At 43.8% G+C, this 26,588-nt stretch overlaps 2 protein-coding genes across 41 annotated transcripts in view; one reads left to right on the top strand and one right to left on the bottom strand.

Annotated features, from left to right (window-relative positions):
• Positions 1-20,765, top strand: part of PIK3R3 (phosphoinositide-3-kinase regulatory subunit 3) — a 96,704-nt gene extending 75,939 nt beyond the window's left edge. For all 8 annotated transcript variants that reach the window (XM_035251324.3, XM_017974688.4, XM_078331614.1 and 5 more), the window contains 4 exons: positions 4,525-4,701; positions 14,061-14,135; positions 14,591-14,761; positions 17,061-20,765. In XM_035251324.3, the coding sequence (XP_035107215.1) occupies positions 4,525-4,701; positions 14,061-14,135; positions 14,591-14,761; positions 17,061-17,259 (622 nt within the window). In that variant the 3' untranslated portion in view covers positions 17,260-20,765. The remainder of the gene's footprint in view (positions 1-4,524; positions 4,702-14,060; positions 14,136-14,590; positions 14,762-17,060) is intronic.
• A 3,947-nt stretch (positions 20,766-24,712) lies between these two features.
• The window catches only part of MAST2 (microtubule associated serine/threonine kinase 2), a 260,168-nt gene continuing 258,292 nt past the window's right edge, over positions 24,713-26,588 (bottom strand). For 24 of the 33 annotated variants that reach the window (XM_078331597.1, XM_078331601.1, XM_035251307.3 and 21 more), the window contains one exon: positions 24,713-26,303. In XM_078331597.1, coding sequence (XP_078187723.1) covers positions 24,769-26,303 — 1,535 coding nt within the window. In that variant the 3' untranslated portion in view covers positions 24,713-24,768. The remainder of the gene's footprint in view (positions 26,304-26,588) is intronic. The other 9 variants (XM_035251317.3, XM_078331592.1, XM_078331595.1 and 6 more) reach the window with 1 other exon arrangement.

Genomic DNA, 26,588 nt, shown 5'->3' with positions numbered 1-26,588 from the left:
ATTACTTAACTCTTCTCAGTCTGTTTTCTATAAACTGAGTAATATCTTGTTGGAATGCTAGAGAATTAAGAAATATCTATCTTGGCATATGGTGGACTTTCAATAAATGGTAATTTTTATTAACGATGAAGAAACAAGATGATTTTTAGTTCATTGAAGAAGGAAGTAAAGTAGAATAATAAAGTTTTATTTTATTTTGTTTGTTTATTTTATTTGAGACAGAATCTTGCTCTGTCACCCAGGCTAGAGTGCAGTGGCACAATCTCTCCTCACTGCAACCTCTGCCTCCTGGGTTCAACTGATTCTCCTGCCTCAGCCTCCCAAGTAGCTGGGATTACAGGCTACTGGCAGCATGCTCAGCTGATTTTTGTATTTTTAGTAGAGACAGGGTTTCACCAAGTTGCCCAGACTGGTCCTGAACTCCTGGCCTCAGGTGATCTGCTGGCCTCAGCCTCCCAAAGTGCTGGAAAATTACAGGCATGAGCCACCACGCCCAGCCTGTTTTATTTTTATTTTTTGTTATTTTTTGAGGCAGGGTCTTGCTGTGTTGCCCAGAATGAAGTGGCGTGATCATGGCTTATGGCATCCTCAGCCTCCTAGGCTCAAGGAACCCTCTTGCCTCAGCCTCCTGAGTTGCTAGGACTATAGGCAAGTGCCACCGCACTGGCTAATTTTTAAAAAATTTTTGTAGAGATGGGGTCTTGAACTCCTGGAGTTAAGCAATCCTTCCACCTCAGCTTCCCTAAGTGCTGGGATTACAGATATATGTCCAGCCTATGAATTTTTAATAGTAATATAAAGCCACATATTGAGTGACAAGGGAATAATGTGGACAGTTGTTACCATAAGGGTTCAGAGCATAGCAAAACTTTGTGTGTTGGAAAAGCTTATAGCCATCATCTGTTGAGTGCTTACCAAGATAATGTCAGGGAATGTCCTTGTCCTTTACATGTATTGTCACATTTAATTAACAGAAAAACCCAGTGAAGTAAGTACTCCTGTAGGTATCCATTTGTATTAGTCTGTTTTTACGCTAGTGTTAAGGACATACCTGAGACTGGGCAATTTACAGAAGAAAGAGGCTTAATTGGACTTACAGTTCCACTTGGCTGGGGAAGCCTCACAATCATGGCGGAAGGCAAGGAGGAGCAAATCCCGTGTTACGTGGATGGCAGCAGTCAAAGAGAGAATGAGGAGGATGCAAAAGCGGAAACCCCTGATAAAACCCCTCATGAGACTTATTCACTACCATGAGAACAGTATGGGAGAGACTACCTCTGTGATTCATTTGTTTCACCCTGGGTCCCTCCCACAGCATGTGGGAATTATGGGAGTATAATTCAAGAGGAGATTAGCTGTGGAGACACAGCTAAACCATATCATTCTGCCTCTGGCCCCCTCCTAAACCTCGTATTTTCACATTTCAAAATTAATCATGCCTTCCCTACAGTCCCCTAAAGTTTTAACTCATTTCAGCATTAACTCAAAAGTCCACAGTCCAAAGTCTCATCTGAAACAAGGCAAGTCTCTTTTGCCTATGAGCCTGTAAAATCAAAAGCAAGCTAGTTATTTCCTAGATACAGTGGAGGTACAGACATTGGGTAAATACACTTGTTTTAAATGGGAGAGATTGGCCAGAACAAAGGGACTACAGGGCCCATGCAACTCTAAAATCCAGCAGGGCAGTCAAATCTTAAAGCTTCAAAATGGTCTATTTTGACTCCATGTCCTCACATCCAGGATATGCTGATGCAAGAGATGGTTCCCATGGTCTTGGGCAGCTCCGCCCCTGTGGCTTTGCGGGGTAAGCCGCCCTCCTGGCTGCTTTCACAGGGTGGCCTTGAATGTCTGCAGCTTTTCCAGGCGCAAGGTATAAGCTCAATGGATTTACCATTCTGGACTCTGGAGGATGGTGGCCCTCTTCTCAGTGTCACTAGGCCGTGCCCCAGTAGGGACTCTTTGTGGGGACTCCAACCCTGCATTTTCCTTCCACACTGCCCTAGCAGAGGTTCTCCATGAGAGCCCTGCCACTGCAGCAAACTTCTGCCTGGACATCCAGTTGTTCCATACATCTTCTGAAATCTAGGCAGAGGTTCCAAACCTCAATTCTTGACTTCTGTGTACCTGCAGGCTCAACACCATGTGGAGGCTGCCAAGGCTTGGGGCTTGCACCATCTGAAGCCATAGCCCAAGCCCTATGTTGGCACCTTCAGTTGTGGCTAGAGCGGCTAGAGCACAGGGCACCAAGTCTTTAGACTGCACTCAGCTCAGGGACCCTGGGCCCAGCCCATGAAACTACTTTTTCCTCTAGGCCTCTGGACCTGTGATGGGAGGGGCTGCCACAAAGACCTCTGATATGCCCTGGAGACATTTTCCCCACTCTTTTCTATTGCATTGTCAGGCTACACATTTTTCAAACTTTTATGCTGTGTTTCTCTTTTAAAACGGAATGCTTTTTTTTTTTGAGATGGAGTTTCTCTCTTGTTGCCTAGGCTGGAGTGCAATGGCACATTCTTGGCTCACCGCAACCTCTGCCTCCTGTGTTCAAGTGATTCACCTGTCTCAGCCTCCCAAGTAGCTGGGATTACAGGCATGTACCACCATGCCCACCTAATTTTTTGTATTTTTAGTAGAGACAGAGTTTCACCATGTTGGCCAGGATGGTCTCCATCTCTTGACCTTGTGATCCACCCACCTTGGCCTCCCAAAGTGAAAACGGAATGCTTTTAACAGCACCCAAGTCACCTCTTGAATGCTTTGCTGCTTAGAAATTTCTTCCGCCAGATATCCTAAATCATCTCTCTCAAACTCAAAATTCCACAAATCTTTAGGGCAGGGACAAAATGCCATCAGTCTCTGTGCTAAAACATAACAAGAGTCACCTTTGCTTCAGTTCCTAAAAGTTCCTCATCTCCATCTGAGACCACCTCAGCCTGAACCTTATTGTCCATATCGCTATCAGCATCTTGGGCAAAGTCATTCAACAAGTCTTTAGGAAGTTCCAAACTTCCCCACATTCTCCTGTCTTCTTCTGAGCCCCCCAAACTGTTCAACCTCTGCCTGTTAGCCAGTTCCAAAGTTGGTTCCACAGTTTTGGGTATCTTTTCAGCAATGCACCACACTATTAGTACCAGTTAACTGAATTCATCCATTTTTGTGCTGCTGATAAAGACATAACTGAGACTGAGCAACTGTAAGGCTTACATGGACTTATAGTTCCACGTGGCTGGGGAAACCTCACAATCATGGCAAAAGGCAAGGAGGAGCAAGTCCCATCTTACATGGATGGCAGCAGGCATAGAGAGAATGAGGAAGATGCAAAAGTGAAAACCCCTGATAAAACCGTCAGATCTCGTGAGACCTATTCACTACCATGAGAACAGTATGGGGGGAATCACTGGGGAAACGGCCCCTATGATTCAATTATCTCTTTCCTGGATCCCTCCCACAACATATGGGAATTATGGGAGTACAATTCAAGATGAGATTTGAGTAAGGGCACAGCCAAACCATATTACCATTTTAAACAGATGAGGAAATGAAGGCACCGAGAAGTTAAATAACTTGCCCACAGCAAGTGACAGGGAAGAGATTCAGACGTAGGTAGGCTAATTGCAAAACCATTGTTCTTAACCACCGTGTTGTGCTGCCTGTTGAATATCAAACACATAGCTTTACTTGTTCAATCATGGCTGGATTCAGGGCCCAAATAAGGTTATTGAGATTCTCTCCCACGTTGTCTTTTGGCTCAGTTTTTCTCTGGGTTGACTTCATCCTCAGGCAGGCTTTGCCAGTGAAGTGACAGTATAGCTGCTGGGACAAGAATTGCATATTCATAATTTAGCAATTCGTGTGGAAAGAATTTATTTTAACAATATACTTCTACCAGATGTTCTAGAATTGACTCTCATTGGGTCAGTTTAGTCTTACTCCTACTCCTGAACCAGTCACTGTTGCCTGAGGGGAGGGATGGGATAGAATGGAATATTCTTACTGTCCAGTCTGGGCCATGTGTGTGTGTCCATCCCTGGATCTGCGAGGGGGCACAAATCCTTACCTCCAGGGAACATCAGGGTGCTAATACCAGAAATGGAAATGGATACGGGCCAGGCAAAAACAAATGTTCACCGCACTTAAAATATTAGGACCTCGCCTGGGGCAGTAGCTCACACCTGTAATCCCAGCACTTTGGGAGGCTGAGGAGGGCGGATCACCTGAGGTCGGGAGTTTGAGACAAGCCTAGTCAAGATGGCGAAACCCCGTGTCTACTTAAAATACAAAAATCAGCAAGATGTGATGGCAGGTGCCTGTAATCCCAACTACTGGGAAAGCTGAGGCAGGAGAGTCACTTGAAAGGAGGTGGAGGTTGCAGTGAGCCAAGATGGCATCTTGCACTCCAGCCTGGGTGACAGAGTGAGACTCTGTCCCCCCTGCTGAAAAGAAAGATATTAGGACCATGCTCACACTGTGGGATCTTTCTGCTTGATTTGTATTTTAGCCTTAACATGTCACATATTTTTACAGAATTATGATGAATTATGATAAATTGAAATCACGTCTGGGTGAGATTCATGATAGCAAAATGCGTCTAGAGCAGGATTTGAAGATACAAGCTTTGGACAACCGAGAAATAGATAAAAAAATGAACAGTATCAAACCTGACCTGATCCAGCTGCGAAAGATCCGAGATCAACACCTTGTGTAAGTAGTCTGGAAGTGTGTGGGGAGGGAGATGCTAGTGCCAGGTTTATTACCAGCACTAGAGACACTAGAGGTGGAAGAAGACATTTGTAATTGAGAATTGGCCAGTAAGATCATAAGATTTTAGGAAAGTGGGTTTCATGGTTGTAGGGGTACCAGGGTTAATCTGAAGTCACTATGTGGAACAAACCAGAATGTAGGACTCTGATTTATACAAATGCCTTGGAAATATCTAAGGCTGGCTGTGGCATGAGTAAAATGCTGTACCTTAAAAAGAACTGATTAATGTTTGCTTAAAACACAAAAATCAGAATCTTTGTTTACATAGTAGAACTCAGCAGGGAATTTCTATTTCCTCTGAGGGGAAATAGGCTCTAGGCTGGGCATGGTGGTGCACGCCTGTAATCCCAGCATTTTGGGAGGCTGAGGCAGGTGGATCATCTGAGGTCAGGAGTTTGAGACCAGTCTGTCCAACATAGTGAAACCCTGTTTCTACTAAAAATACAAAAATTAGCCGGATATTGTGGTGCATGCTTGTAATCCCAGCTATTGAGGCTGAGGCAGGAGAATCACTTGAACCCCAGAGGTGGAGGTTGCAGTGAGCCAAGATCACGCCACTGCACTCCAGCCTGGGCAATAGAGTGAGAATCTAAATAAATAAATAAATAAAAAGAAATGACATTATTTATTTAAATAACAGAAATGTGTCTATAAAAGGCACTTGAGATAGTTTGAGTATTGAAACCTAATTCTTTAATATTAGGGAAAACTTGAGTTAACCAAATATAGGAATAATAGATAATTTCCAAATGTAAATGGAAAGATATTATCAGAATAAAATATGTGATTAGATTTTTAGAAGGATAAATAACTCTTTCATAGGACAGAATGCATGAGAAAGGAAGATACTAGATATTGGGCTTAGTTCTGGGTAATGAATAGATTGTTCTGCAGTACATTTATGGGTGACCTTGATACATATAACACCACTCAATTCAAACTACTGGCAGAAGAAGACTGAGCAGAGACCTTTGACTCTGGGTTTTCCATAGACTTCAGGGTTCTTTGAGAAAGAAAAAAGGATGAAATATACACCTAGAGATTGGAACTGTGGCAGAAGAGTTTCAGTAGAGGAAGATTTAAGGTGATTTTTTTTCCCTCTGAGACAAGAGTCTCCGTGTGTCACCCAGGCTGACACACAGAGTGAAATGGCATGATCTCAGCTCACTGCAACCTTTGCCTCCCGGGTTCAAGTGATTCTCCTACTGCAGTCTTCTGAATAGCTGGGAATACAGGTGTGCACCACCATGCCTAGCTAATTTTTGTATTTTTAGCAGAGATGGGGTTTCACTATGTCTGGTTTTGATCTCCTGACCTCAAGTGATCTGCTTACCTTGGCCTCCTAAGGTGCTGGGATTATAGGCATGAGACACTGCACCTGGCCTAAGGTGATATTTTTGGGGGTGAACAATTACAACTACACCATGCTGAGTAATTTTTAATAACAACCCTCTCAAGAGATTATTTTAGTTGGCTATTGTGGCCAAGTGTATATAGCGTACCGAAGAGCTTTGTAAACAAGGCAAAGAAGGACTGCTATTCATTGCTTTTGGTGTACACCAAAAGCAATGAATAGCAGTCCTTCTTTGCCCTGAAAAGCAGTAAGAAATACAAGGAATATACCATCCCAAGGTCAAGGTACATGAATAAGTGTAGTACTTTAGTCTATTCAGGCTGCTATAACAAAATACCATAAATTGGGTAGCTTGTAAACCACAAATTTCTCACAGTTTTAGAGGCTAGGAAGTCCAAACCCAAGGCACTGGCAGATCTGGTGAGGGGTGAGGATCTGCTTTCTGGTTCATAGATGGCACCTTATAGCTATGTCCGGGCAGAAGGAGCTAGGGGTCTCTATCAGGCCACTTTTATAAGGGCACTAATCCTATTCATGAGGGCTCTCCCCTTATCACCTAATCATCTCCCAAAGTCCTCACCTCCTAATACCATCACCTTGAGGGTTAGAATTTCAGCCTGTGGATTTTCAGAAGATGCTAACATTCAGACTATAGCATGTGGCAAACCAGACTTTGGAAGTTCCTTTAATGGGTTGTATAAACTGTAGAAGAAAGGAAAAACAAGAAGAAAAAAAAAAGGACGACAACAACGAAAAAAAAAAAAAAACCTCACACACAAACACACACACACACACACAAACCAAACCAAAACAAAAACACAACAACAAATATAAAAGAGTTTAGATAACACCATGGATGACAAATTGATGACCTACAAGTAAGGACAACTCAGAAGTATAGGGAGACACAGATAACCATTACTTCTTTCAGAAGGGCTGCTTCAAGGAGTTTTAAGTAATATATGTACTGGCTTGTGGCAGGGGGTGTTGCAGGTAAAGGAGTTCAGTGTCCCATAGTCCATGCTTTGATGTTTCTAACAGAGAATTGCCTCTGGACTTGGTGGACTTGATATATTCTAATGCTGAAATGTGTATAGTTGGTCTTGAAGAAGACTGGTAGTAAAATATGTGCTGCGTATTAGCATTGCTCTATGATACTGAGTTGCTGCATGATCTCTCTCTGGTCCTGTTTTAAAGGAGTAGGTTGGCATTCTGTGATACCTAACTAAAGGTTGTCATTCTTTAAGCCCTCTTTGGATGTAGTCATTTCCCTGACTGGCCACTGCATAGCCCACAGCGATTCTATGAGATTATCTGCTGAGATCTTGGTGTACTACTAGTAGGATATTCTTGAGTGCTTAAATACACAATTTTATTTCTTAAATATAGAAAAAAACCAATTTCTATGATATAGTTCCATTTACTGGAAGCTCAAGAATGGGTAAAACCTATCTCTGATGAGAGAATTAAAAATAGTGATTATTTATGGTGGGAATTTTGATGGGAAAATGGCATGAGGAGCCTTTAAGGGTTCTGGAAATGTTCTGAATCTTAATATGAGTGGGGTTCCATGGGTTTATACATAGGTAAAAATTTGTCATCAGTACACTTAGGATCAATGTGCTTTATGTATATTATATAAATACATTAAAAATTTCTTAGGTATAATTTTTTTTCTAATTGCCTTTCCAAAAAAAGGAATTTTGTTGTTAATATGCAATTCGTTTTCCTCATGAGTTTAAGGTTAGCCTTCATGATTCCCATTTACCTTTTCTGGTACTGTAGTCTCCCTTGATCCATGGCTTTGCTTGCTGTGGTTTTGCTTTCCATGTTTTCAGGTACCCCCAGTCAGCCACAAACTGGATAGGTGAGTATAGTACAATAAGACATTTTGAGAGAGACCATGTTCACATAACTTTTACTTCAGCATATTGTCATACTTGTTCTATTTTATTAGTAGTTATCTTTGTTAATCTCTTACTGCACTTAATTTATAAATTAAACGACCACAGGTATGTATGTATAGGAAAAAACAGTATATATAGGGTTTGGTACTGTCTGTGGCTTCAGGTGTCTTTTGGTCTTGGAACTATTTTCCATGGATAAGCAGGGACTACAGTATTCATAAACCAAAAATTCATAAATTTAAAGAATAATGGCCATAACAATATAGGTACATAATGATGGGGTTTTTTTTATGTTATTAGGGAATTGATGAGTTTTAAGTAATATATATACTGGCTTGCGGGGGGGTATTGCAGATAAAGGAGTTCTGTGTGGTCAGGCGCAGTAGCTCATGCCTGTAATCTCAGCACTTTGGGAAGCCAAGGCGGGTGGATCACCTGAGGTCAGGAGTTGGAGACCAGGCTGGCCAAGATGGTGAAACCCCATCTCTACTAAAAATACAAAAAAGTTAGCCAGGCATGGTGGCAGGTGCCTGTGGTCCCAGCTACTCGGGAGGCTGAGACAGGAGAATCACTTGAACCCAGGAGGCGGAGGTTGCAGTGAGCCAAGATAGCACCACAGCACTCCAGCCTGGGCGACAGAGCAAGACTCTCTCTCAAAAAAAAAAAAAGCCAGTTGTGGTAGTGTACACCTGTAGTCCCAGCTACTCGGAAGGCTGAGGCAGGAGAATTGTTTGAACCCGGAAGGCAGAGGTTGCAGTAAGCTGAGATCATCCCACTACACGCCAGCCTGGGCAACAGGGTGAGACTCCGTATCCAAAAGAAACAAAGGAGTTCTGTGGATGGTGGTGTGTTCTGGTTTCATTTTTTTTGGTTGTTTTTACAACTTTATTGAGATACAGTTTACATACCATATAGTTCACCCATTTAAAGTGTATTATTCAGTATTGTTAGTATGTTTGCAGGTATTTACAGTCATCACCACATATTTTAGAACATTTTCATCACCTTAAAAAAAACCCTGCACCCTGTAGTTATTATCCGTATCACCCCTTTCCTCTAGCCCTAAGCAACTGCTAATCTACTTTCTGTCTCTATGGATTTGTCTATTCTTGACATTTCATGTGAATGAAATAATATTAAATGTACTCTTTTTTGACTGGCTTCTATCACTTAGCATGGTGTTTACAAAGTTTGTCTGTTGTAGCATATATCAGTATTTTTTTTTGAAGGAAAATTTGTATTGTTTTAATTATTTTTATGTACAGAAGACTCAACAGTGTACATTTAACCCAGTTTCATGGCAAGTTCTTTAGCCTTTGTGTTTTTGAGCTTGGCGATGCAAGCCACAGACCTGGGACACCCAGGACATTGCCTCCCCAGTGACGGCGGATCTCATCGTATCTGTCATTGTAATTGGTGTGGATAGCTTCCACCAGCTTAGCCAAAGCACCTTTGTCTTCCGAGTTAACCTGTGTGAAGGTGACAGTGGTGCAGGTCTTCCTGTGGACTAGACATCCTAGTCTTGCCTTCCCCTTGATAATGCAATAAGGGACTCCCATTTTACGACACAGGGCAGGCAAGAAGACAGCCAGCTCAATGGGATCCACATCATGTACAATCACCACCAGCTGAGCTTTCTTCTTCTCCACCAAGGTGGTGACAGTGTTAACTCCTACTTGAAGGACAGGTGATCTCTTAGTGGGGATGTCCCCTTTGCCAGCAGCTTTATTCTCGGCCCAGGCCGACAGCCTCTCCTTCTCTTGCTTTGTCTCTGGTCTATACTTGTGGGTCAGCTTAAGTAGCTGAGTAGCTGTTTGATGGTCCAGGGCCTGGGTGAACTGGTTAATTGCAGGAGGCACTTTCAGCCCGTGATAGAGGATGGCTCTCTGCCACTGCAACCTGATAGAGCAGGGCCATTTCACAAAATGGGTGAGGTCCTTTTGGGCTGGATATCTTGTCCAATGCCAAAATTCTTAGGCCTTTTCTCAAACAGGGGATTCACCACTTTGTTGGCCTCCTGCTTCTTCCCCTTGGCCTTCTTTCCTTTTGGCATCTTGGGCAGTGGGAGGAGAGCACATATATCAGTATTTCATTCCTTTTATGGCCAAATAATAGTCTGTTGTATAGTTATACCAAATTTGGTTTAATCATCATCCGTTGGTGGACATTTGGGTTGTTTCTGTCTTTTGGCTATTTCAGTAATGCTGCTGTGAACATTATATACCGGTTTTTAGATGGACATATATTTTCATTTCTCATGGGTATATACTAAGGAGTGAAATTCCTGGATCATACGGTAATTCTCTGTGTTTCACTGAAGAATTGCTTAGACTGTTTTATGCAGTGGTTACACTATTTTACATTCATACTTTTAGTGATAATTTGGGTTTCTTAAGATAATGACTCATTCTTTAATATATTTATTTTTTTTGCAATGGAGTTTTACTCTTGTTGCCCAGGCTGGAATGCAGTGGCGTAATCTTGGCTCGCTGGAACCTCCGCCTCCCTGGTGCTAGCAATTCTCCTGCCTTAGCCTCCTGAGTAGCTGGGACCACAGGCGTGTGCCACCACACCTGGCTAATTTTTTGTATTTTTAGTAGAGACAGGGTTTCACTGTGTTAGCCAGGATGGTCTCGATCTTCTGACCTCATGATCCACCTGCCTTGACCTCCCAAATTGCTGGGATGACAGGCCTGAGCCACCTCACCTGGCTTCTCATTTTTAAAAAAAATTAAATGTATTCCAAGCTCTCACTGGTCTGGTTATATTAAAAATATTTAATCTCTGTTATCATTCCTACATCCTACACACACTGACACTTCGATCATTTAAGAATATCATCCTGAAGTAGTGCCAGAAAATTAGAGGAGCGCAAGGTCCTCTGTACCTCCCTCTTGACTGCTGTCATTGGGTGCTCCTCTCCCTAATCATTGGGTCTTGCTGTCTGGCTGTTTGAGAAAATTCCAACATGTCCTTTATAGTAATCTCATCATTGGCCGCCAACAGATGCTGCATCTGTTTGTTTGTTTGTTTGTTTTTTGAGACACAGTCTTGCTCTGTTGACCAGGCTGGAGTGCAGTGGCATGATCTCGTCTCACTGCAACCTCTGCCTCCTGGATTCTAGTGATTCTCCGGCTTCAGCCTCCTGAGTAGCTGGGACTACAGTCGTGTGCCACCACACCCGGCTAATTATTTGTATTTTTAGTAGAGACAGGGTTTCACCGTGTTAGCCAGGATGGTCTCAATCTCCTGACCTCATGATCCGCCCACCTCAGCCTCTGAAAGTGCTGGGATTATAGGCGTGGACCACTGCGCCCAGCTGATGCTGTATCTTAAAACTCCATTCTCCATCCAGGATGCCCCGTGCATGAGGCACCGTTTTCTGTCACTCCATTTCCTACTTTAGCCAGGCTGTAGGCAAGTGTCTACTTTCTTCCAGGACTATGGCTTCAGCTTCAAAATATCTTTTCTTGTCCTTATCTCTCAGGTGCTTCCCAGCTTAATCCTTTTGTCTTAGACTGAAACACAAGCTCCCTTCCTCTTAAAATGTGGTAGTTGGGTTGCCAAACCAATTAGATCTTTAGAAAGGACACTATATATACATCCTTTTTCCTGTACTTGCTGGAGTAGGGCTAGAAAAGATATACCAGCTTTTCTTTTCTGTCTTGTATTTCGTTTGTTTGTTTGTTTTAAGGAGTGGAAAGTTTAGTAGAAGACAAAAGGGAGAAGACAGAAGGAAGAAACTCCCCCATACAAAGACAGAGGGAATGGGGCTCCAAAGCCGAATGAGAAGGTCCCCTGTCTTTTATTTCTTCAGATTACTTTGATGTAATCTATGGGGGTCGTATTTTCCCTGTTTTTTTTTTAAGAAGAGATAGCTGAGGTATAAAGAGAGACAAGTCCAAGACCATGCCAAAAAATATGCATATGTAGCGTCCTTTCTAAAAATCTAATTGGTTTTACCAACCCAGTTACTACACTAACAGAATCAGAACTGGAATGCCTCTTTGAATGTTTTGCCTCAGATTTTTCCTGTAGAATTTATTGCCTCTGTCATCAGTGCATTATTCAATAACATTAAATGTGAATTAACATATTTAGTAAAGTTATTTGAGGTTTTTGAAAATTATTTTTTTAAAATCTAATCAGCTCTTGGCACTGTTAATAGGTATGTAAGGACTCTAAACTAGTTAAGTCTTTGAAATGGACTTTTGGGAGATTGAAAAAGCTGCCTAACTCAGAAGGTTGGCACCTTTATACATGGAGGGTGGAGCAAAAGCATTTTTCTTTTTTTAAATTAGGAAAGTGTTAAGAAATGGGTTCCTGACATTCTGTGTGGCAGAAAAGAGAGGCTCAGTTTAAAGAGGTTGGTGGTTAAAAGAATGTGGGGATTCAAGAGAAAATGTGGTGTATTCTTCCAGTTCACGCCTTTTTAGCCAGTGTGCTTGTTTCTTTGATAAAGAGAAGGTCAGTTTCTTTAAGGATTGAAGACTTTGGGTGATAAGAATGTTTAGAGGAGAGCATCTGGATATTTTGATGAGAGGAGTGATGGAGTAGGGGAGGGGGTTTGTTACTAAATCAGTGGTATCAAGATCACATATTATCTATTTTCCAGGTTTGCTAAGCATAAAAAATGAAATTCAAGTTAACTAAAGGGCAGGTCTTACTGAGGAAGACTGAAATCTGTCTGACAGAACTTTAACATTAGGTGTGATGCCAAGTTATCTTTAATACTTGGGGTTAGAGAGAGATACAGGATGATCATGGAGTTGTGAAGATTTTGTTAAAAGCAGCCCACCAGCAAATATTTACTAACTACTGAATATCTATGTGCATGTGCTGCTTTAATAATTGGGAACAGGACAGCAGCTTACATTTCACTGGGGAGACAGACAAAACAAATAAAAATATAAAATAATGGATTTTAGCTAAGTGCTATGAAGATGATAAAACAAGGTAAAGTGTAGAGTGTGACTGGGGACTGCCTTAGTTGGGACAGTTAGGGTAGTTCTCCCTGAGGAGATGGTGTTTATGATGAAACCTGAATGATAAGGAGCCTTGCTTGGTGGGTAGTGATGAGTGAATGTGTTTTCCAGTCTACCGTAGTTTTAGACTGTTGGCCATCTGAAAGGAACAAAGTGTGCTGGTTTACCTCATTTTACATCTAAAATACCGGTAAATTTTAAGATACTATGATTTTCTTTTTCTTTTCTTTTTTTTTTCTGAGATGGAGTCTCACTTTGTCATCCAGGCTGGGGTGCAATGGTGTGATCTTGGGTCAGTATAACCTCTGCCACCTGGTTTCAGGCAATCCTCCTGCCTCAGCCTCCCTAGTAGCTGGGATTACAGGCATGTGTTACCACACCTGGCTAATTTTTGTATTTTTAGTAGAAACAGGGTTTCACTATGTTGGCCAGGCTGGTTTCGAACTCCTGACCTCAGGTGATCCACCTGCCTTGGCCTCCCAAAATGCTGGGATTATAGGTGTGAGCCACTGCGCCTGGCCTGGATACTATGATTTTCTTGGTAATGAAGTTCACTCATATTAATTACTCAGATTGCCACCCTGAATTTCTTGTGGCTTGCTTAAATGCAAAAATAGAACTTGAAATTTTTAGTTAAAATATTAATCTCAATTCATTAGGTCATATGGGAAGTGGATCCTCAGGCTTAGTGATTGCAAATGTGACACGGTGCTCACCTAACTAATGTTTTCAGAAACACATGTCCCACTGTGTGTGAGTGCGAGTATGTGTGTGCTTGTGGTGGCACATCTTCCAGAAAGAAAAATGAAAAGTGAAGTGTCTAATTTCAAGTAGCCCTGCATATTTCTGCCTTTTTCCAGAAAAGATTAGTTCATCTTGATAGTTGAAAGAAAAGTAATTGAGACACTAATTTTGGGAAATCTTTGCCTACTCTTTGTAGAATTAGGAAAAACAAGAGGATTCGAGACTCTAGAAGTTTGATTGGCTCAGACATACCTACTTTGTCCAGTCAGAGTTGCATAGATACTGACACTGGTGTCTTCCCTCTGGCAGATGGCTCAATCACAAAGGAGTGAGACAGAAACGCCTGAATGCCTGGCTGGGAATTAAGAATGAGGATGCTGATGAGTAAGTTCTCTATGTACCTTTCTGTCAGAGGGCTTTGTTATCAATGCACCTTGTTTATACATGCTAAATACTGGTTGTCATTGTCATTTAAGGGCATTGAATCGAGAACTTTGACTCTCTTTCGAATTGAATTGCCTAAGTGTACCCTATAGGTACTTGAGTTCAGAGACCTGCCTCTAAACTCAAAATCTGGATGTATAAGCTACTTTGGGTATAGCTACTCAAAATCTAGATGTATAAGCACTGTTATTCAGATATTCGTATTTCAGCTTATTGGATGAAACATATGAATTCTGTGCTTTCTGCACCATAGCAAGTTATGAAGTTAACACCCAACTAATTGCAATTTTGCTTTGTCATTTGTGGTTTAAAGATTTAGAAGAGTGTTTTATTTGTGAATTTGCTTTTAGATTGAAGTAACCTGTTAGAATAATATATTAATATTTAATTTTTAGGAACTATTTTATTAATGAGGAAGATGAAAACCTGCCCCACTATGATGAGAAAACCTGGTTTGTTGAGGATATTAATCGAGTACAAGCAGAGGACTTGCTTTATGGGAAACCTGATGGTGCATTCTTAATTCGTGAGAGTAGCAAGAAAGGATGCTATGCTTGCTCTGTGGTGTAAGTCTTATCTGGGGATATAACCTTTTGCATTAACTAATATAAAATCAACCCTTCGTGAAATTCAGATGAAATTAGTTAAAGTACAGTAATGAGGACCCACAGCTTGGTCCATAACTATTTGTACAAAAAAACCCAGCTTTATGAGAAATGATAGCTGAAATTATCTTTGGGTTTTAATTTACATGATAAGTAGATTAGGCCCTGCAGTATTGCTATTGGATTTCAGGTGTCTGTGAAAGGTAATATGAGACCTGAAAAAAAAATCGCTTAATTCTTTAGTAGTATCCTATATGCCTAGTATCGTCTCCAATGTCAGATTAGGAAAGGCTTGACTAAATAGAACTGTTTTTACTCCAGAAGGAAAACTATCTAAAATTTTAAATTACATATTATTCTGTTGATGTAGTGATAGGAAATGTGGATGTGTTTTCTGTAAGATAATCTTATGACTATGAGAAAAGCCTATTTTCCTTTTAATGGAAAGTGAAATGCTGGGGATAACTAACTGTGCCTTAGTCAAATTTTTGCCTGAGTGCGGAATATATTCCTTAGGAAGACAAACATCTTCATTTATAAAAACCACACTTAGAAAAGAGGTATGATGGTGCCAGATATACTGGGTTCAGATCCTGGCACTATAGCTTACCCACTGGGTAACCTTGGGTAAATTACTTAATCTTTCTTTTCCTTATCTGTAAAATAAAGATAAAACTTACTTTAGGGTTTTTGTGAGGATTAAATGAGTTCATCTATGTAATATAATATACTTTTAACAGTGCAGGCACATAAGAAGTAAATGTCACCTGCTAATATTATGATGATGATGCTACTGATGGATGTTGCAGAAGGCAAACAGTGACAAAGTGCTTGGACCCTTAGAGGGCAAGGTGGAGAAGATAGACAAAAGGCATCCATATTAACAGACTGCTCAGTGCTTTATGTGATCATCTTGTTTTTAGCGGTCTACTTCTGTAATGGAGACAGAGTTTGAATCCAAGTTTACCTGGTTTCAAAACCTACATTTTTCTGTTGCACCAGGCTTTCTTCATTTCACTAAATGTACAAGATAAACAGAACCACTGTGAAATAAGTATCATTAATAGTGGAGAAAGAGTGGGTTGGGAGGTTTTGTGGAAAAGACATCTGAAATGGACCTCAAAAAGATGAATGGGATGTCTTATGGGAGGAAAATGGTGGAGTTGAAAAGTGCATTGGATTACTGTTATCCAAAGATAGAACTACTTGCAACATTTCATTTCTCCTTAACTTGGGCTGTTCAAGTTATCTGAGTGGAAATGTAGCAGAGTATGATTCTTATAAGACTTGGGATCTTTTAAGAATAATAGAAAAGAAGAAAAGCAGTAAATGCAGTCGCTTACTCTCACTCAGGTTATTGGGTGGCAGCCTGTAAGTTAAGGACTTGGCTGGAGTCCTTACATAAAGAAACTGATTAATCAGGGCTGGTTGCAGTGGCTCATGCCTGTAATCACAGCACTTTGGGAGGCCAAGGCGGGCAGATCTCCTGAGGTCGTGAGTTCAAGACCAGCCTGACAAACATGGAGAAACCCCATCTCTACTAAAAGTAGAAAGTCGGTTGGGTGTGGTGGTACATGCGTATAATCCCAGCCACCTGGGAGGCTGAGGCAGGAAAATCGCTTGAACCTGGGAAGCGGAGGTTGCAGTGAGCCAAGATTATGCCATTGCATCCCAGCCTGGGCAACAAGAGTAAAACTCTGTCTGGAAAAAAAAAAAAAAAAAAAAAAAAGAAACTGATTAATCAAAAACTATCCTTGGCTGGGCATGGTGGCTTACACCTGTAATTCCAGCATTTTAGGAGGCTAAGGCAGGACGATTCCTTAAGCCCAGGAGTTCATGACCAGCCTGGGCAACATAGCAAGACCCCATCTCTACTAAAAATAAAATATTAGCTGGGCATGTGGCTCATGCCTGTAGTCCCCACTACTTGGGAAGCTGTGGTGGGAGGATGATTTGAGCCCAGGAGTTCGAGGCTGCAGTGAGCTATGATGAAGCCACTGTGCCCTAGCCTTGGTGATAGAGTGAGACCCTGTCTAAAAATAAATAAATAAATAAATAAACCCTTACATTTATGGTTGTTTTAACACCTGTATCTATGGCCAAATCTGTAGGGAGTGGGGGGAACACAATTTTACAGGCTTTGACTGATTAACAAAAAATGCTTATTTGCGTAACAGTTGCTCTCAGACTGCTGTCCATTTAATGTCCCTTTATCTATTGTTACTTGGCTTACCATTTCTTCCCTGGTCTATCATTGCAGGGCCGATGGGGAAGTGAAGCACTGTGTGATCTACAGCACTGCTCGGGGCTATGGCTTTGCTGAGCCCTACAACCTGTACAGCTCTCTGAAGGAGCTGGTGCTCCATTACCAGCAGACATCCTTGGTTCAGCACAATGACTCCCTCAATGTCAGGCTTGCCTACCCTGTTCATGCACAGATGCCCTCTCTCTGCAGATAAAGAGGAAGTGGGAAGAGAGGTGGTTCTCTGGCATTTTTTTCTACAGTTTTTATTAGACTACGACGAGGGCATTCCTTCTACATAGACTGCTTGTTTTGCACAAGAAGTGATTCTGTGAATGTGAAGTGGAGAGGCCGAGCAGCAGCTGGCCAGGATGGGGGCATTAGAGGCCTGAGGTTCTCCAGGACCCAGCCATGCCGCTGCACTGACATACTAAGCTGGAAGCAGATGTTTTTCTGAAAGTCGATTTCATTGGAGTTTTTGTTTAGCCAGGCACCCTCAACAGAATATTAGGCTTGATGGGGATAGTGGGTGGGGTTGTGTTTGGAAGCTTCTGAAGAGTCCATGTCTTTTAAATCTTTAACTCTGAGAGTGCAGCAGGGGCATGGGTCTGCTGGAAGTTCTGTTTTGCTCTGGTAGTCTCTCTTCCCCCCACGGAGAAGGCTATTTTGATTTTGTGATAGGATGGGATTTGATGAAAAAGACAACCAAAGGAAAATGGGAGGCTTGGGATTTCATTTAAACAATCTAAGCCAAGGTGATAAAAAAACCTTCAATTGAAGGTACTTTATTTCTTACCAACATAATTTAGGCTTCAGCATCTCATTAACCCCTCCCTCTGAAGAAGTATTATGTTCAGAAGCCAACAAAACAATGTTTGTTGCCAGACCAATGTTGGATGGGAAAAGGTGGCACTAGTAGATGAATGTATACTTCTGTACCAAAACTTGAACATAAAAAGAGTAGAATTTGTGAGTTTTAGCAAACACTAAAATTGGTCAGTGTAACCCCTTCTGTCCTGCCTTGTTTCTCAGAGATGAGGAGTAGCATTCTTTTTGTGGAGATGGTGAGCTTTGAATCATAAAATGAAGTTGGTGCTTGTGTGGTGTTTCCTTAGCTTCAAGAATGATCTGTTGTTTGAAACTTTTGTAACTTGTTTGTATGAGTAAAGAAAAAGTGCAATCCAGTGCTTTTAGATGACTTCATATACCAAATAACAATATAGAACAACAACATTCTTATATGTGCTTCCCCAAGTGTAAAGGCCCTGCAGAAATAGTAAACATGGTTTAATTTCTCTTCATCTCCTTATCCTTTGCTGGATAGGGTTTTGGGAGTTATAGGTTGCTTAGGAGGGGAATCAGTTTGTGGTCAGAGGCCTCAGTAAATCACATACCCAGAGGCCCTGTGGTCCAGGTTGAGAGTCATACCACATTACACATGTGCTTCCATACAGTGGTTTCTGAAGCTTTTGCAGGGAGAAAAGATGGCTTAGTGTTTAGACTGTTAGTATAAGCCATCTGGAAGCTTTTCTCTTTGCCTTTGTGATCCTGCCATTAAAGTTATGTGCAGTCTGCCCTCATGCTCCAGTGGCCTTGATTTTGGGCCAGGAATCTTCTGCTCCATGTGGCTTAAGCCTTCCAGCTGAGTGAAGCTAGGCAAATGGAGTGGGGGCAGGCATCTATTCCTGCTCCTATCATGCCCCACACCCATCAGTCAACACTCATTTGACAAATAGAGTCCAGCTGCCTCTGAGCCAATCCTGGAACCTTAATAGGCTCAGAGTGAGTCAGCTGGTTGAGTCCAAAACTGTGCAGTCAGGCATCCTGGCTGAGTAGAGAAGCCAGTAGTGCATCTTGGTTTATAAAGCTTACAGCTAGGAAAACTCTAGTTTTTGGGGTGAAAGAAAAATATTACTTTCCCCATGCACTTATCTCCACGACAGGGTCCAAAATACGGACCATGATATAGACATAGATGTATAATTTTGGAATAACCTCCAGTTACTAGCAATGAGGATAGGAAGAGTAGTGCTTATCTTGGCTTTTCCTTGGTTACCTTGCAGTTTCAGGATTGGGTGAGGCAGAGACAAATGAACCCCCCTCCAAAGTCATTTAACTAATAGCCCACACATTCCTTTCCCAAACTGTCGATTGATATCTTACTGAAAGTTTTACTGAATAATACCAAGCTAATTGCTGCTGGGCACACCTGGATGGCTTTGCGTCTGGTGTTGAACCTGCTGAAGCAGGTGGATGCTCAACATTATGTGCAAGGAATCCCTCTTGTATGGTACTAAAATTTCAATGTGTTCTGAATGTCTTTTAAACCAAAATGGGAATACAGATACTTGCCTGTAGTATTCAATAATGTGTCTGCTCCTTTTTGGGCAGATAGTGAGGGTGTGCAGGGAAAGACCATATACCATCTTTATCTACACTTGGGCTGGCTTGTAAAGAAGGGCTGCTCTTTCAGTCCTACATTACTTTTCTTCCGTTTTTTCATTCTTGAATCCATTGTTTTGTGGGATCTAAGACCCAGGGGTCCTTTGAGAGGTTTGACAGTGTATTTTCTGACCAGTTACCACACAACTTGCTTGACCCTGAGCTAGTGGAAATAGCACAGGGACCAGTCTACTAGCTACTGGGCCTGGTGTGTAAGAGGGGTAGGGAAGCAAGGTGCCTCTCCCATGACTTGGGAGCAGGTCTTGGCCTCCTTCATGAGAGTCTAGTGCTGTGTCCTGTCCCATGATCTGGACCGTGGGACTATCTGTCTTGGCATCCTAACTGCAGTTTCAATGAGGCAGAGGGCAGAGACCAAGATCAGAGGGGCTCATTATACCCCTGGCTAGAGAACCCAGCGACTGACATGAAAGCAGCTTGGGGCTGGCTGGACACAGGTGCTAGGTTCAGCTTTTCTAGGCGAAGCTTTCATCACAGAACAGTGCTGTCTCCACCTGGCCATAGATGCCGTGCCCTGATTCGGGCCTGGATAGGCTGCCTGTGTCCTTCCCACTGATCTGCCCAAGAATGAGGACCACCCAACACTTTCACTCCCTCTCCAAGCCTTGATGGGACCTCCCACTTACTTTAGGCCTCATGTGCTTTGAAGAAGCTTTGAGAGCCAATGTGGTGTCTTCCATGGGTCTCCTCTCTTTGCTGCAAGTAATCAGCCCCATGTGTTCTCTTAAACTGAGAATTGCACCTGGGCAATTCGTTTCCTAAGGTGGTCTCTGCTGCTAGTTAAGAACCCAGAGCACCCCTCCGTGAGGCTTCAGTGGCCTCAGAAACCAGAGGGTCCAGATCAGGGCTTGCTTGGGCCCTCTGCTACCAACTGCTCAGCCCTGCTTTAGCTCCCGCCACTTGTGGCAAACAACCTTGTTTCCTTACAGATTCCAGCATGTGACTTTGGTGCCCTGTTACTTGTGAAAAATCTTGTCTTTGATGTAGTCAAAAAAATTCATGTAGTTAACTTAAAAAATACCTAACTCACAAGAAAGCCAACTGTATGTCTTGTGATGGGACAGTTCATAATGTAGTTCTAGACCACTTTGCAAATTGTTCTTGTCACCAGATACGTTCAGACACTGCTGTGCAATTGTGGGGGAGGGTAGGGGGAAAGATGAGAGGAGATACTTACTGGTCTTTTTGTTTTATACCTCCCCAAGAGGGGACAGTCTGGCCAGCTTGCTCCAGTAATGCAATAAAGACATTGCAATAAAGCAATCTTTTTGTCTTCATGCTGTGAAGGGGTGGGCTGGGGCAGAGTGGAGGTCAAGAGAGAAGAGGAGTACTCGGGTGTTGAATAGCCCTTGAAACTTTAAAACCTTCTCTCCGGTAAGCAAGCACCGAAAGACCTAGTACTAGGGTTGAACGGGGGCAACAAGAGGCTCTCTTCTTCCTGGGAGAGGACGTTGACTCCAACTAGGCATGCCAGAGTCCTGTCCACTGGACAAAGGACACAGGGAGTCTCAGATAGTGACTCTGAGAAAACTAAATCTGAAAGCCATTTCCTCCACACCTCACCACCTACTCGTAATAAGCCCAGTTTATTGGTTCTTACATATTTCTGCCCAGAATTAAAAGTGTTTCCACATTCTACTCTGGGGAGGGGGAAATGGGCCCAGCTTTAGTCTGTCATCTTGTTGCCCCCAGGCCCTTGTCGTCACCTGCACATTGCTGAGGTTCCATTATATTCTGGGAATGTAATGAGCAAACATGATAACCTCTTGTTGCATAGGACATTGCAGCTCTCATCCAAGTCTCAGGCCCCACCCATGTGTGCTCAATTACAAATAGATTGAGCAGGGAACAGTCTGTTGTTGTAAGTGACCTTGCCTATGTCTTTTCTCCCCACTACATTTTAGATGATCACAGCCTCCCCCAAGACCTCTGCTACAACTATGGATGATTTCTCCTAACTCAGAGTTGTTCCCACTTCTGTGTTTAGGATGCTCAAATTCCTTTCTTCTTCCCAGTTCTTTCTTCTGAACTCTACCTGCCAGCTGGATGTTTCCACTGGGCTCTGAGGTTTAAACTTGTTTACTTGGGGCTGGGCATGGTGGCTCACACCTGTAATCCCAACACTTTGGGAGGCTGAGGTGGGTGGATCACCTGATGTCAGGAGTTCAAGACCAGCCTGGCCAATGCTGTGAAACCCCATCTCTACTAAAAGTACAAAGTTAGCCAGGCGTGGTAGCATGCACCTGTAATCACAGCTACTCGGGAGGCTTGAAGCACAAGAACTGCTTGAATCCGGGATGCACAAGTTGCAGTGAGCCGAGGCTGCCCCACTGCACTCCAGCCTGGGCAACAGTGAGACTCCATCTCAAAAAAACAAAACAAAACAAAAAACTTTTTACTTGGCAGAAAAAGTATGGTTGGCTATTAATTCCCTTACCTTCCTACTACCGAACCTACAAACATATCTATATCTACATAACTATTCTCCCTCCCACCTGTTAAATTACAAAAGTACCTTCCAGCTAAAGTCAATTTACTTCACCTGTATTTTGGAATCTTATTTTCTTCCACCTCAGGAATCTCCCAAGATTAATGATCGATTCTTTCTCTACTTCAACTAGATCATCCCCATTGACATCTAAATATGGTTGTTTCTCATTCTACTCACCCAATCCCTACTAAATCATCTCATACCCCTTTATCTCTTTTCTCCTCTTCAAAGCCAAGCCTTTGGAGAGAGCTGACTAAATGTCCTAATTCCTCACCTCAGCATTTCAGTACTGGTTCCACCACTGTTTGAAACTGCTTTTCTTGATGTCTTCAATAACCATCACTGTTAACTATCTTCTCCATGGAAAGGTCCTTCATGGACCCTCTTAAGACTCAATGTCATATTCTGCGACATCTGACTGTTCCTTTTACATCTGGATTCCTTCAGCTCTCAAGGCCATTTTATCTGGCAGTTTTATCCACAGCCATGAATCCACCTACCATCTCTAGGCCGATTACGTTTGTTTCACTTGCCCAGACCTCCATTGGAAGCTACGTCATATTTAGCATATGGAATGCAGCACTGAACTACTCAGCCCTGGTTCTCTTCCTTCTTTCTTCAGTGAATGGAAATACATTTTATCTGGTTATGTAACTCAGAAATGTAGTTAGTCATCCTTGATAGCCTTCTGCTTCATATCTACCTAAAGTCCTTCACCAAGTATCAATCAAAACACCACTTTAACTTCACTACCATCTGCACTCTTAATCCTAGAAGGCTCCCTTCTTCCATTCTTGTCCCCCTAAAATCCATTCTCATTATAGCAACCAGTCATCTTTTCAAAATACAAATCTGAACCTATGTAAAACATTAAATAAGTCTCTGCTGTCTTAGGGTGAACTACAAAATAAGATGGTCTGGCTTCTCCCTGATTCAGGATCTCATTCCCCACCTTCAACTTCTTTTCACTGGCTCTCTCCCCTCTGCTAGTGCCAGTATCTCGGGCCTTTTTTCTTTCTCATTCTGCGCATGTTCCCTGAGCAGTCCTCATCTCCTGTGACTTTAACTGCCCTCGACTTCCTGATGGCTCCCAAATCTAGGTGTCACAGCTCCCCACCCTTTCCTTCCTTACCTCCTCACTGTTGCTGTCCTAGTTCAGACCACCAAAATGGGATCACTACATGATTCTCTGCGGTGCACTCACTCCACTCCAGCCTTTCTATACCACAGCCAGAGTGGTCTTCCTAAAACAAATACCACTTAACTCTTCACTACCCTCAGGATAAAACCACCAGTTTCTCAAGGGGAACATCACTGACACTTGGGGCAGTTGCCTGATGTGGTACAGGATGTTTGATGTTTAGCATCGCTGTACTCCCTCCTCCCATTCCCATTTCCAACCCTCTAGGAGGGCAGTTCCCAACGTCCTTTTCACCTGTGGTGTGGTGCTTCTGAGCAGATCCTTACATGCATGGGGCACTCACTCCTTCAGCCATGCCCCTGCCATCTTCAAGCTCACAACCTGTGACCTGTGTGCCCAGGTCCCAGTGCATTAGCCCAGGGTCTGCTGTGAATGAATGAAGGAATATGTGAAGAGAGGACTAGAAGGCTGAGGGGCCAAATAGCGGAATAGGCTCTGCCACTGTGGATACGGCACGCCCTCTGGTGGCCACAGCCTTCACAGACAATGGCCCAGAGGGATTTTCATCTCCAGGCCTCCTAACACCTCTTCTTCAGACCTAGGCACTGGTTTGTGAGATGATCAGTGCAATAACCACTGCAAGACAGTTTCTCAAGTCCTCCATCACTATGGAGATACTCAAAGCCTTGGTACTCTACCAAGCCCCACTGTCTGCCCTGTGATGCCACCTCCTGACTCCTCTGGCACTGGTCCCATTTATGCCTTCCCCTTCCTCCTACACTATCCATCAAATGAAGTTCTCAGTGAGGGATGCACATGATGTCCACCGCTAGTGCTGAGGCCTACCTGCAACAGCCCAGGAAGGGCTTATTACTAAATACAATTGGCAGCTTTCTGTTTTCATCTCACCCTCATCTCTGCATTTTATCAAGTAACTTCTCCATTTTAAAACCCTTTCCTCCCATGGACTTTATGACTCTCTTCTGGCTGCTGCTTCTGTCTTTTCTCTTGTATCTCAAATACACCCAAAGTTAAACTCTGCCTCCTCTCATCTCTTCCTCTCCTCATTTCCTGGCTGAGGCACTCCAAGTTAGGAGACACATATAAGTTCTGGAACAAGGGAGACCTAGGTTCTAACTCCAGTTGTACCCAAGCTGTATTACCATGGGCATGAAAGCCTGAGTTCCCTTATCTATAAAGAAGGAATTTTAGTTGCTACATGATATTTTCTGGTTCCCTATCACTTTCACAAAGTCAAATCTCCTAGACGACCATTAGACATAGCCCTTGCCTCACTTGCCAGACCCATTTCTACTTTGAATTGTCTTTGGTTCCTTCCTAAACTTTGTCTGGAGATCCTTTCTTAAGCCAACCTCCACTCTTCCACTCCCAGCAAACTACTACCTATCATCTATTCATGTTTGAGCTCAAATGTCACAGTCTTTGGGAAGTCAAGATGGGTTAGGTGGCCCTCCCCGATGGTGGAAACTATTTTTTTCACCACTATATTCTCAGCAGCAACACAGGACCTAGTTACATGTGGATTGACCAAAGGAAAGCAAGCAAAAGACATAAAGATGGTTTCCAGGAGCATATATTACACAGGTTTGAGTGCAAGAAATGGCAAACAGCTGTTATGTTTGCTTTAAAAACTCATCTGGTGCCAATGCCAAATCCTGATGTTTTTGATGGCCCCCTGGTTCTTGGCCCCTCCAGAGGAGGCTGGGCTCAGACTCCTGGGTGAGGGGGCAGCCTCGGCATGGAACATCCTGCCGTCTGTCACCTGAGGCATCAGGCACTTGGGTGATGCTCAGGGCTGGATCCTCTTTCACTATTTGTGCACACTCAGACTCCCATAGCCAGCCTTGGCTGGGATCCTCACAAGGGGGATGGGTCAGTCTGGGGGCACTAGGTGGCTGTGTCTTGCCCTGCTCCCTGGGAGACAGGTTCTTAGGGTGGGCTGGAGTTGTGGTTTCCAAATCCTGGAGCTTGGCTAGCCCACCTGCCATGGTTGCCCTTCTGCTTGGGGATGCCCTGTCTGGGCCCTCAATATGGAATTTCCAGGACCATGTGCCCAGCTTCCCAGAGGTGGAGGTGGGAGGAGAGCGGCTGCTGGTGGGGGCGAGTCCTGAAGAGCTGGGGGAAAGTGCTGTTAGTGCCTGGGTGTGGAGGCCCTGAGCCTTCCAGCAACCTTCAGAAAGGATGGGGTCTGTAGCTCCAGACTTACTCAGGTTGGGGTCTGGTGAGGAGGTGCTGGCAGCCTCCTCAACAGTTTGTGGGCTCCTGAGCCTCCTCTGGGGGCCACTGGGACCTTCCATTTTGGGAGGCCCCAGTGTAATCCCGGTCAATAGGCCTGGGACCACTGGGCCCGGACTCCTGGGGACTCTGGACGAGAAAGTATCCTCTTCCCCACCCTCTTCTGCTCCTCTGGGGGCCACACTCTGGCTCACTTCTGGGTGAGGTGCCACACTCAGCTCCTGTGCACCCTGGCTGTTCTCAGGCCCCTCCTCCATGTCATCCTCTGAGGAGTCCACCTCACGGATGGCTTCTTGCTTCTGCAGTGACTCTCGTCGTTCGGCTCGGTCCTGTCGGAGAGTGCCTAGGGCCCGTGAAGGAGCAGGCTGCAGCAGCACCCCTTTCCCTGGCAGGGCTCCCTTGCCAGAAAGCACACCCCTGGCTCCAACTGCCTCCAGAGGGCTGACTTCCCTAGGCGGCAGTTCCTTCTTTAGCTCAGAGTGGGGCAGGTCAAGGCTGTGCTTGCGAGAAGTGGCTAGCTTCTTCTCGGAAGCGGCCAGTGCTGCTGCCAGTTTCTCAGCTGACTGCACCCTCTTGAGTAGTGGTGAACGGGGTGGCTCCGCACTCTTGGGCCGTGAGAGTTGCCTGCCTAGGGGAGGTGACAAGTGAAGCTTTGTGGGAAAGGCCTGGGCTACATGGCCAGACAGGGGTGATGGGGACCGCTGAGGTGAAGCTGCTGGGGGTGGGGGAGAAGGGGTGTGGGCTAGTGGTGACAGTGGGATGCTGCCTGCTGACTTGCGCCGTGGAGAGCGGTACTGGCGCTGGAGCTTGGGTGCCAGACCGTGGAGGGAGCTAGGCCGTGTATGCCCAGAGCCGGCTGGGGAACCAGGCACGCTGGAGCTGGGGGAGCTGCTCTGTGATGAATTCCCCCCGACTTTGTACAAAGAGACAGACAGACAGACAGACAGACAGACAGACAAAAGCAGAGCAGTGTTAGCTGTTAGAAGTGACTGAAGGGCAAGACAGGGCTTAGCCCTGTGATGTCCCAGAAACCAAGCTACCCGCTTTCCCATCAATTAATTCCTCCCTGAGACTGCAGGATCTTCCAGGGGGTGGGCTGAAAGAAAGATTCTGAGTGGGATCTGTGAGGGGCATATAGGGCCTAGGAACTTGCCTATTTCTCAGGGGTTGTCTCTGATTTGCAGGGAGCTCTTCATAC

Source organism: Callithrix jacchus, chromosome 7, assembly GCF_049354715.1.
Source record: "Callithrix jacchus isolate 240 chromosome 7, calJac240_pri, whole genome shotgun sequence".
In the NCBI taxonomy this organism is placed as follows: Eukaryota; Metazoa; Chordata; class Mammalia; order Primates; family Cebidae; genus Callithrix; species Callithrix jacchus.
The sequence above is the reverse complement of the archived record's forward strand: the minus strand, read 5'-3'. Positions and strand labels throughout refer to the sequence as shown.